The sequence below is a fragment of the Pteronotus mesoamericanus genome, unplaced genomic scaffold, assembly GCF_021234165.1.
Source record: "Pteronotus mesoamericanus isolate MK-2021 breed Mesoamerican mustached bat unplaced genomic scaffold, CSHL_Meso_final contig_56, whole genome shotgun sequence".
NCBI classification, from domain to species: Eukaryota; Metazoa; Chordata; class Mammalia; order Chiroptera; family Mormoopidae; genus Pteronotus; species Pteronotus mesoamericanus.
This window is the reverse complement of record NW_026555201.1, coordinates 6,491,714-6,504,258: the sequence shown is the minus strand read 5'-3', so window position 1 is coordinate 6,504,258 and position 12,545 is coordinate 6,491,714. Positions and strand designations below refer to the sequence as shown.

At 38.9% G+C, this 12,545-nt stretch overlaps 2 protein-coding genes across 2 annotated transcripts in view; both read right to left on the bottom strand.

The window, feature by feature from the left end:
* The window catches only part of TBK1 (TANK binding kinase 1), a 47,556-nt gene extending 40,786 nt beyond the window's left edge, over window positions 1-6,770 (bottom strand). The window contains exons 1-2 of the mRNA XM_054580042.1: window positions 6,661-6,770; window positions 3,968-4,085 (exon numbers count right to left, since the gene is read on the bottom strand). Of these exons, the coding sequence (XP_054436017.1) occupies window positions 3,968-4,054 (87 nt within the window). The 5' untranslated portion in view covers window positions 4,055-4,085; window positions 6,661-6,770. The remainder of the gene's footprint in view (window positions 1-3,967; window positions 4,086-6,660) is intronic.
* A 2,851-nt stretch (window positions 6,771-9,621) lies between these two features.
* The window catches only part of XPOT (exportin for tRNA), a 38,259-nt gene continuing 35,335 nt past the window's right edge, over window positions 9,622-12,545 (bottom strand). The window contains exon 25 of the mRNA XM_054580041.1: window positions 9,622-10,207. Within this exon, the coding sequence (XP_054436016.1) occupies window positions 10,181-10,207 (27 nt within the window). The 3' untranslated portion in view covers window positions 9,622-10,180. The remainder of the gene's footprint in view (window positions 10,208-12,545) is intronic.

Below are 12,545 nucleotides of genomic sequence, written 5' to 3'. Positions count from 1 at the left end.
GTTTTTTAAAGCTAAAATAAGTCAATCAACTGTTCTACATTTCTTTCGAATTGTATGCTTTGGAATGCAGAACAGATTATTTTCTTCCATATTATAAAGCTTCCATTATGATACACGTGGCAAAGATAGGCATTTACAGGTCAGAAAATAAGAGCTCTGCTAGTAGCAAATGTGAGAGTACACTTCAGATAGGAAATAGAAAGTGAAACTCACAAGAGTTTCTCCAGGGCCTAATAATTTTAAACTAATGAAACCAGGAAAAGAGAGACTGAAGACTATAATCCACATAGGAATTTTTAGTAACAACCTTAAAATAATACAATTAACTTTTAAGAAATATTCCCTAGCTGCCATAAAGTATATGATGTGCATGTGGCAGCGGGAGTTGGAGAGTAGCAGTCAGTAAAGTAGGACTGCACCACTGCTGCCTCGGGTTAGCCTTCTACAACTTCACCTGTGGGCAGGGAAGACTGTTGCTTCACAGACCATCTCTAGAAGATCAAAGACGTTTCCTTTTCAGGCCTGTCCCACCCCCACTCATTCTTATGGCACACTGTAGTAGATCACACACACAACTACAATGCACGGCTCTTGTTGGGAGGGAATCTTAGAGGTACAAAATACATGCTGAATTTCAGGAAACATTACGTCCTCCAATTCTTCACATTAACCTTACTTTAAGGCTTTCTGCCAAACGCTCCCACCTCCTTCCACTCATTCTAATTTGGAAGCCTCTCCTTGGTGGTTAGTCCAGATTCTTTGAGTTTAATATTACTTTCCCCACAATCAAAGGTTGAAATTCCCTGGAGCAAGTGGAAGGATCATTTCCTCTTTGACCTCGGGGTTCAAGCACCCCCTGCCTAAAGGTACTTCACAGCTCTCTCTCTCTCTGTTGGGACCTCTGGGCTGTTCCTGCTTTGACGCCCTCTCTACAGTTTTCTACACAGATTCTTCACTTACAGCCATTGCTTTCCTCCCCTCACCTCAGAAGTTCATGATTTTTTTCTTAGAACCGTTTAACTCCTTCACAGTCTTACTCTTCAAGATCACTTCCTCGCGACCACCATCTAGTGATGTGACGACGCCTCCTTCTCTCCCTCCACCCCACCAAATACACGTATGCATGTTCTTTCCAGAGGAAGAAGGGCCACTGACCATTTTCAGGCAATATGAAAATGGAACAACTGAAATACATGCAGGTCAATTTCACTGTTTTTCCATTTGTTAAGCCAAGGTAAGGGTATTACCAAATCCACATCCAAAAAAGCAGTTCTTTTCAACCCTTTTCATTTGACACAGAAACTAATTACTAAAATTCTGCATCACACCAAAAAATATATTTTTTGCCAATCTGACAAAATAAAAATAGGTATAATTTTGATTCATTCAAACTGGACAGCTATTGTTGGGTTGGCTATTGTAATTTTTTCATTTGACAATCTGAGGGAAAAGTCAGTGCCCCTGACCATATAGTCAGCTACTGCATGTTTTAAAAATTCATGTGGAACACCAGCTGAAAATTGCTGCAACAAAGAGATTTTTTTGAGGATACTTGTCTTAAATTTAGTCTAAGATTAGGAGAATTCTACCAGAGGCATGAGTAGGGAAAATTAATATGATGTTGCAATGTACCCACTATGATCAAAGCCAGTATTTTCCAAATTTTTGTAGTCTACATTATACCTGTGAGATTACTGGAATATGTGTGAGAATATACCATTTTCCCTTTATTCAACTGCATACATCATGCACTGTCCCTAAGTCAAAACATATGCAAATAGATATGTACATGTATATATATATACACAGTAAGTTCTCGTTTAACATCAATGATTCTGTGACTTGAAGTGAAACAATGTATAATCAAACCAATTTTACCATAGGCTAATTGTTATACACAACAGTTAGGTAAATTCCTGTAGCATTTCATCAACACTGTAACATAGTGATCTTGAACAAAAACCACAGTATTCAAGATCTGTTGTATATACATGTGCAGATTGACACATCCTTCCTGTAACTCTCTTCCCTTTAACTTCACCATGGTTATCACACATACATATACCCGTCTATACACATTAGTGGCTAAAGGCAACCTGATGAAAGAGAGACAAATTAGGAAGGTAATATAGCTTGCCCAATAAATAGTAAATTCAGGGACCTGATCATTCTAAGCAGTAACATTTGAGTTTAGCTAGAATAATATGGTTAAAATCCTGAAACAATTATTAAGGACAGGCAGAATTTTGGGGGTATAGTACTAAACCCTTGAAATTGACATCACAAGAACAAACATGGTTTCTTAAAACCCTGGTGAGATTATTAGGGACTGAATAGTAAACTGGCCCTTAGCGACCTTTTCAGCTAATTCTTATGCCTCTCAAATCCTTACTTTAGGTTTTCAAACTACAGGCTTTCAAACTACAGTGGATAAAGTACATTTCTGTTTCCTTTGAAGAACTACTTCAGGTTGTCTTAGGTTAGTCTAATCTGTTCTCATCCATTCATTCTTTCATTTAGCATTTACAGAATGCCTACTGTGTGTAGGCACTTATATGAAGGACACTGAGTATCTCATCTAAGTAAGGAAAAAGGACTGGAATATAAGAAATATTTTCTAGTGCCAAGCAATCTCTATCACTTTATCAGTTTCCCATTTATGTCCCTTCCAATGCCACCTTGCTACTAATCCTGGAACTCTTGGTGGGCAGGAAATGCACATTATTTGTATCTATAGTCACTAAGTCCAGCAAAGTGTCTAACATATCAATCGGATATTCAAGTTGGTTATGTTAATTTGGCTCACAGGAAGACAGTCAGGTGTATTCTCAGCACTAAATCCTCTGCTGACACTTTTCTCTTTTTGGCACAAGTCAAAAAAACAAAAACAATTCCTGGGACAGAAATATCTACATTTGGCCACAGTGAATTTCATCAAGGAACCAGAGACCACAATGACCTTGATCCAGAACCCAGAACCTGTGGATGATTCTGGAATCAGGGGGTAAAAAAGCTAAGTGTCCCTACGACACTTGTGATTCACTCTCTATGAGCCACAAAGGCTGTGTTTAGTCATATTCTCTTCCCAGGAGAGGAAACAGCCTTTTGAATTTGAATGTTTATCTCTCCATCACTGACAGAACTGACCGACTGATAATCTCAAGGCTACATGAAAATGAGGACACTCCTCCTTACTAAAATGCTTAATGCTCCTGTTTTTAAGAATAAGAATTTAGGAGGCTCTAAACATCGTTTACTCAAAATGAATTCATAGTGCTAAAAAAAAGTCAATGATTATTTGTATTATGAAAGGATTTTTAACTCCATTATCTTAAATGTCTTCCTTTTAAATTATTCTAATTATCTTTAATTTTATTTTCCAATACAGAATCAGACAGGTTTTATTTTCCCCTTCTTCAAGTGCCTCTGGGATTAGCCCTTCTATTTCATTCTCACTTCCACCAACAACTTCTAATTACTTCATACAAAGATAGAGCCTTTTAAACCTGGGCTCCTTGTTGATAATGTCATTTTACTACAATATACCTTGTAGAATGCTGTTTTACCAGGGGGGCATGAAGCCTTAGTACAGCATATTGGAACATCAGTGGGTTCCCCTCCAAACTAAAGATCTGCCTCCCCCTAATACCCCGTCCCATATACCTGCCACACTGCACTTTTGTTAGTGAGATCACTCAAAACCAACCATAGGAGGGCTAGGTTGGGGAAAGAATCAAAAGGCACAACACATCTTCCCTAGTCCCTTTTTTCAACCAAACTCCTGTTTTTTCTGTCACCACTGAGTAGATAGCACTGCATCTGACATAGCGATACCTTTAAAAAACCACAAATAGTTACTCTTTAGAGTGTATATAAAAAACACCAAGTCTCATATTTTACTCTAAGTGTGAGTATCAGAAGAGTACATATAAAATTATTAAAAGCCTTTGGTTTTCTCTGTACCAACCTTATGTCTTCCACGAAAGACATTTGCAGTAGCTCCTTGGCCTAAAATGTCAGATAAAAGCCACAGATGATTAGAAGTGCTCTGCATCTCGGCTGGTGAGGTGATCCTCTTTGTTACACTAAGACAAAAGAAAAAATTTGCATGTTTGTTTTAAGGGACTAATACATTTTAGAAACCAACGTTAGTTACCTTTAGTCTCAAGTAAGATCATCCATTATTTTTATAGCCCAATTGAGGTATATAAAAGTCCAAAGTAAAAAAAATCTAAGTTTCTAGCTATGTTAAATGCTGTGTGGGCTCTGAATAACATTAACCAAAGATATCTTATATACTGAACTTTATTTATTTATCAAAAGGCTGAAAGAAACATCTACCTCCTTCCTAATTTTATCTTTGTCATTGACAGTGATATTGGCTACCTCTTCATATGTTTTGAAAAATTAATCAATGATGAATTATATTTACAGTGTTTCAGAATAAAGTAATAATGTAGAATATAATATAATTTAGTATAAATTACTTTGCTTCCTCCAAGGGCAGGGCAACACTAATGAGAACCGCTGCCCCTGCCCCCTGCAAAACACTTCCATAGCTTCAAATTTCATCTGTAAGAGCCTGACAATCACAATGGGAAGGTGCAAAGAATGATTATTCCTGAAAGAGTACTAACACTTCTGAAATTAATTTGAGGACAGTTTCTCCAACCTCTAAGTATATAAATATAGACATGCCAAATGTATATAACTAAGTCTTAAAAATAAGCAAGGGGAAGCTATGCATGTGTTGGGGCAGGAAGTATATGGAAAATCTCGGTTCCTTCTGCTCAATTTTGCTGAGAACTTAAAGCTGCTCTAAAAAGTAAAGTCCATTTTTTAAAGAAGCATCACTCCATTTAATACTGCCCTTTAATACAGAAAAGCTATATAAGACTAAAAATATTTGAGCTCTATGTTGGAATAAACATGAGATATGCTAAATAGCATAAACACTGGTCTCATCAAGCCACCTTAAACCCGCTGTAATGTCGGATCAAAACAGAGCTTAATATTCCTCTGTAGTAAGTTACTGTTTACATTAATTCATCACTAGGTTGTCAGTATTCCAAATAGAATCAGGAATTTAAAGAATGGCCAGGGGTCTAAATTTCGGCAATCTTTGACATACTAAGATATGTTTATGTAATTTTACCAGCCATCTAATTCAGACAAGGAAATTCATACAGTAATTTATTGGAAATAAGCAATAAAAATAAGCTTTCCTTTTCACAAATAAGAAATACACAGTTGTCAGCTACTGAGGTAATAACTGTTAGCTTCTCAAATATTTGTCAGTAAACCTTCCCTAATTAACTCCGTTGTCTGCGATGACTGTAAGTGGTAAATAGTTATCATAGGGACCCATTTGTATCTACTGACTAGTACAAAACACATTTACCAGCTAAGATACCTGTGCTCTGTATGCAGATATAAACCTATAGTTTTACAATGATCTGGGGAAATGTCTTTTGAAACTCTCCCCTAAACCCCCAATAACAGCATGCTAAAACATGACTCAGCACATGCACAGGGTGCTTGCTATATAAATCTTCCAAAATTTTGACACAGTAGAGGCAGGCACTCAACAAGTATGTTACTGCTGATCCTGCCCCAAGTCTACTTCCTTATACTCTTCAAAACGAAACTTACCATTTGTTCATAAATGAATACTCAGATTGAAAAACTTCCCGGATTTCCAAACACTGCTAATACGTGAATCATTTGTTAAACAGATATTATATTCAGCGTTCTTAAGTGGAAAAGGTCTGTCTTTGGTTATGCGTTTGACAATTACGGGGTAGAACTTGCTTTGAGGCCGCTTACTGAAAATACCTGGGAAGCGGATTGGAAAGAAAAACTACGAGCCATTTCCCGATAAGAAATGTTTTGGGAACTAGTATTATCCATTGCATGTGTATATAGTAAAAACGTCTTCACCTTCTAGCCTCCAATAAGCCACCCCCCTCTGGTTATCATCACTAAAACCTTAATGAAACGCCTTTTTAATCTGGAAAAAAAAAATCAGTCTACTTAAAAATTGAGATCTTGCCCTGACCGGGTACTTAGCTGGTCGGAGCATCCTCCCCACAGCCAAGGCTGCGGGGTTGATCCCGGTCAGACAAAACAAAAGCAATCAACGGATGCATAAACAAATGGAACAAGGAATCCATGTTTCTCCCCACCTCTCTAAAATCAATTAAGAATAAATAAAAACTGCCGATTTTGTCAACTCGTAAATTGGGGGTCCAAACCAGCCAATCTAACTGCCAGGAAAAGGGGCACAGCGTCTCTCCCAGGCGGCCAAGGCCCAGACTCGGTCGCCAACATCTCTTTTCTTCGTGCCCAACGTCTCTGGACCCGGGAGGGCCCGGTCAGAGGGCCGGGAGTCGAAGTGGAGGGGAAGCGGCCCGCGAGAACATCCCACCCGGCCTCGGACGCCCCAGACACCGGGAAGGCGGGGTGTCCGCTCACCCAGAGTGCCAGGAGGGCACGGCCTCGGGTCTCGAGGGGATCCAGGGGTCGCTCGCCCCGCCCCCGCTGACTCAGCATCCCAGTTTTCCACAGGGGCAGGGAACATCCCGCGCGGCCCGTGCAGGGCTCGGCTGCTCCTGCCCCACGCGACTTGCAACCCTCCACCCCCAATCTGCCACCACTCACCGCGCCGGGTAGCCACCGCACCACCGCCAGCCGGCTCCCGCGGCCTCGTTGCGCGCTCCAGGACACTTCCGGCTTCCCGAGCCCTGTCCGGGAGCCACGTGACCGACGGCCGGCGCACGTTTGTGCGGGTGCGCGTGCGCACGCCCAAGGGTCTGGCCCCGGCCCCGGCCTCGGCCTCGGCCTCCGCCTCCAAGCTCCCGCGGCCTTGGGCTCGCCTCTGCTCTATAGCCAGGATCCGGGAAGGGAGAAGTGTGTCCGGAGTTGGACCTGGTCTACACCCTCTCTGCCAGACCCTCCCCACTCTCCCGCAGCCTCCCTTACTATGAGGGTGAAGCTAGGGAGCCCTGGCGCATTGAACACAATGGTTCAGCTACTCGCAACTCCAAGTCCCGCCCAGTCCCGGCGAGCCAAAGTGCGGAGTGAGGCGATAGTGGGAAAGACAGTGGAACTCGTTTTAGCGATCAAATCACAGGCGTGCTAAATGCTGGGCACGGAGGGCTATCTCTGGGGAATGTCATAGTCCGACGGGACAGATTTGTATGTTTTAAAGCCCACGTTAGCTGCAGTGGAGCTAGATTATACTTTATGAATAATGAACCCGTAAAAGTCTTAATGTAGATAAGCTCACTCAATTCCCTCTTCTGAGCGCTATTTTGGAAAATGACACGATTGGAGAGATTAAAGATTAAAATCAGGTCCAACAATATTCGTGCCACCAAGATCTCAGGCAGCTACTTAGAGTGATTTCTTTTGCCCACGGGCAGGACTGCAGCCTTCTCAACATAAGATGTCATAGACTGCTGCTGAGCTAGAGCCTCCCAGAGGAGAACTACAGCAACCGGCAATGAAATGGGAAAAGGCAGGGTGGTTAGGAGTAGAGGCTTTCGAATGGAATAGACCAGAGGTTGCTGTTCCAGCTCTCCCTGCCCTGCCAAATGATGAACTTTTAACAAGTTTTTCTGTTGTTTTGTCCTTTAGTTAAGTCTGTTATATGCACAATGGCGATAACAAAAGCTCACTGTAACGCATTGTTACAAAGGAAGTTACTTTATTAGACTTAAACAATGTTTAAGTGATGGAATGATTCTAACAACAATCTATTCACTGATTAAAATTCCAACCAGTTTTCCCCATGTCAAACGCCAAGGTTCTGTTCAAGTTCCTTGTAACAGTAAAGCCCACAGCTCCAAGTTTATATAAGTGATTAGCTGAGCCCAAGGCATTTATTTACATATTTTCCACAAAATAATTGATACACATTGAAATACCAGTGTTTTCTTAAAGGTCAAGCCACTTTGTGAACCGAGTGAGCATTTAAGATTTAATTAACTTGGGAGGCACAGACCTAAACAAGGCATCATAAAGCCCTGGTGGTTACATAGTCAAGTCACACGTCCCTAAGGTTTTTGTTTTGTTTTGTTTTGTTTTTTGCCTCAATGTTATCTAACCTGTTAACAGTTGAGATTCACCCTTGTGACAATTATTTGGGTGCTTGCTTTTGGAACTAAGTACAAATAAGGTAATTCATGATGGAACTGTTTCCTAATTGCTGTGCCACTCCTTAAGTGCTCTGGGCAACTTCAGGAAATGAAGACAGAAATTATGTATGATTACATAACATGAAGTTTAATTTCTATTTCACTCTTAATTTCCTTGTCTTGATTTCTCTTAGCTCTGAACACTTCTGACTCTTTTGAAGGACTTTAAAGAGCCAGGGGGAAAGGAGCATGTGTCTCCTTTACATACGCAGCATTAATAGCACAGTAACCATAGCTAATATCAAGCCCTCATGTGCAGGCACTATAATAAGCTCTTTTCATGTTTAGAACTTCCTAAGTTTTTAGTTATGAGGTAGTTACCACTATTTCTCCTAGTTTGCAGATGGGGAAACTGTGGAGGGAGAAGTTAATTTGCCTAAGGTTCCAAAACCAGTTACTGGCAGAACTGTTACTTGAATTTACTTAATCAGGATCCTGAGCCTGTGCTCTTGACCACTATGCTATGCTATTTATTAGTATACTTTGGACAATTAGTACTATTGCAATAGGTGTAATTATCTCCCCCACAGTACAGGGGAACTTATCAACAAAACACTCAGCTTTCACTCATCCATTTTTAAAAACATTGTTATCCAAGTTTTATATTCCACAGATCTAGTTTTACAATTAACTGTCAACTTAGTTTAGTACCTTTATTCTATGATGTAAGGAAAATGTTTAAAATCTATTCTGGAATTAACCCCAGAAAAAGATATATGTGCACAATTAATTTTCACTATTTAAAAAAAAATATTTTTAGAGAGAGGAGTAAGGAGGGAGAAAAAGAGGGAGATATGTGCACAATGTAGGATACAATTTTAGGAAATTTATACACCCCTGAAACCCATCCATGAAACCCCTAGGGGTCATACTGGCCAAGGGTTAAAAAAAAAACCAACCACCCAACCCTCCCCTGAAATCTTATATACTTTTAGAATTTAAACTTAAATGACTATAGTAATTCTGCTACTCAGTGTCGTACCTCTTAATTTTCCAGTACTACTACTGATACTATTGTTTTTTCCCTTGCTTTCTTGCAATCATGAATAAAAATGGGAGAAGACAGGTGAAGGTCTTCTAGTAACTAAATGGGGAGCAACTACTTATAAACACCATAAACACATTGGTATATTGTGCCCTAAGTAGATCCAATAAAAGAGGTAGAAAAAGTTTGATTTTTAATTCTATCAACAGAGTTGCACAGGCTTTCTCTAGGCCATTTTAAAAAGATTCTACTTAACAGAACTAAGTTGCACATAACCTTTAAGGAGCATAATAAAATTAAATAAATCATCTGTAAGCTTATATGTGCAGTCCTTTAAATGGGAAATCAGGGAGAAGACAGACAAAAAGAAATAAGGCTAAAGTATTTATAATAATTCAAAAAAAGACTTGGTAAATTCACTATGTAAAATTTATTTTTTTTAAAAAAATGTATAACACCGGTACCTACTCTTAAATCAGTTAATTTATGAAACCATTCTCTTTTGTAGAATACATATTGGCATTGAAACATTTTAAAGAAATGTAATGGCTATCTACAAAAAAGTAGTTTTGATCTCTGTAGTTCCCCCACAGTTTGAGTCTGCACACATAAAGAAAAATTCTCCAACATTTTATATTCATTCAGCAATTTAAAAAAAGTACACTGTTTTCCTGCTATGGTCTTTAAAAGGACTTAAAGTTTCAAATAAAAATAAAAAGGTACTAGGATAACTCTGCTGAATCTTTTAACGGCATTTTTACATAAAAGTTAGAATTGGCATGCAAGCCACTTCTCTTGTTGCCACATACCTGTATTTAGAGAAAATTACACACATTTTACAGAAAAATCCCAATACATATACATACTGCAATAAGCTCAAAGCAAAGTTAAAAAGAGCAGTGTGAATGGCACACAAAAACTGCTTCTTTATAAATTATTAACTGGAATTTCTGATCATAAATCCTGATTATGAAGTAGGCACAGGGAGATCCAGTTCTTAGGGCTTTGCTCTCTGGAAGAACATCTGCAAATAAAGGATTAATGCAGTTAGTACTGATGTCTGATGACACCACCTTTCACTTGAAGAATGGCTCTAAGTTACTGAGTGTAAGTTACTCTTTGTAAAACTCAGTGGACATTTACAACATCTCACATCATAAACCCACACATTAATACAAGCTAAGATCTTTCTCTTCTGGACAACTTGATAAAGTCCAGAGATAACTTATGTTGACAATGCTCAGTTGAGAAACTAGTGAAAATACGGTGTATTACTGCTAATGCTATCAGATTCAAGTGGTCAGAGGAAAACATTCTCTTGACTGGCACTACTGTCAAAGTTCATGTTGAGAAATTAAATTTTGAGGAAGAAACAAACAAGTCAAAGCTACAGATCGCGGTTGTTATCCCTTAAAGAATTTACTGTTTGATTATAAAAACATTTGAGACTCAGCATTTGAGACTATGAACAAGTAGACAAGAGGCTGAGCAAGGCACTGGCCCAATATTACATACTACAGTCCCTAGTTAGGTACATGTTAAGAGAACACTGTAAAGAATAAATTGTAGGCAGTGAGCTGATTAACAATAAGAACTGTATTGATCATTGTATCCCCGTAACATTCATTTAACAACACATAATCTATTGACTAAGTGGAGAGAAAAGAGTGGTCGCTATATGAGCAAAAGAAAGCCTTATAAGGAGGTCATCCTTCAGGTAAGTCTAGAAGAATGGGCAGATTTCATAAGGAGTAGGGACACCAATAAGGCAGAATTTCTGAAGAACAGCAAGAATGGTAAAAGACCATTCCTGCAAGGGAAATCAGAGATCGGAGTATAAAAAGAAAAAACCCTGAATGCCAAACTAAGAAACATGAACTTGTTTCTAGTCAACAGGCTTATGAAAATTATGGAGGAGGAGAATGAATTTCAGGGGACTCTTCAATGTTTTCAAATAGACCTGCTTGGCTAGAACAAGATCAGTGAGATAACAAGGCTATACCAGAGACAGAAAGGAACAGCAAGTGAGTGAGGAGGGAGAATCAGCAAGATCTGAGGATCAATCAGGTATGAAGATAGCAGGTATAAAAGAAGGAAATTCATTTTTCCCAATTATCACTGACTTAATGCTATTACTATAGAGAAGGTGGGCTTTGGAAAAAGACTTTTGAAAATGCTGTTTGGATAAATTTATGTTTGGAGCATAAGATTGCTACAACGTACATAGATATACTGTTACAGATACCTAAAAAAGAGAGTTACAAGTTTTTTTTTGAGTCCATTAATGCAGTCTAATTGATCAGTTACTTAACAGGTTACCATCATAGACACTTCGCTTTTAGCGGGGAAATGGAAGTAGGCGAGTCCATCACGTTAGTTACATAAACAGTAACTCTCAACATTCGTCTCACAAAGTCTTGTCAGTGTAAGCTGACAAACTACCACTACTGGGTAAAAAATGGACAAGGGAAGAGATCAGAACCCAAGTCAAAGGACAGCCACTTACTTACTCAGCAAAGCCCCTTAACTTATAAATTCTACTGAATGCCTTGGGCAAGAGAAACAGTCAGCCATTCATTAAATTACCTGCTACCACGACATTTAGCATAGTGCTTTGTCCTTAGATTTGTTGAATGAAGGTAATAACTAAAAATAAAGAACAGTTCCTCATCCTGTCACTCTGTAATTTTATTTCCAGTCCACGAGCTCCTTGGGGGCAGAGAAAGTCGCTCATATTGGCATTTGCTGCAGGTGGCATGGCACCTGTTACAGGGAACACAGTCAGGGAGCACCGGATGACTCACTGGCTACTTAGGTGAAAGCAAGAAGAGTGCTGTCTCAAAAATTTAATTATAAATATGCTACCAAATACACATTTGGTTCTTCCTTAAACTTGGAGGGTTTTAAAAAACTCAATGATTATACAAATGTATAAAGAGCCTTGCTGGCCAATATGAGGACTCTGCTTTTTGTCTTTTTTACAATTCAAAGTTTCAAGATAGGACATAACCAAGTAATTCATATTTCTGTTTCTATATTTTAGCTCCTTCCTTTCAATCCAATATGGCAACTGTTCTTAAGCATTACTTATCTTCCCAATGCTCTAGTTCTGATTTCATTAAATCATGAAACTGTAAAAGAAAACTGGCATTTTCATACCAAATGCTCAGGCGCATACACATTTAATGTTTTTAACTATTTATGATCGTTCACTTGAAAGGGGTTTCACAATAAGGCTCTGAAGTATAACATCTATAACTAGAGATTCTTTGAAGCAGGTTTTAGAGCAAAGAGAGCCCAAAATAAGTAACAGTTGATCAAATTACAGTATGACATAGTATCATATAATACATATTCTCTCT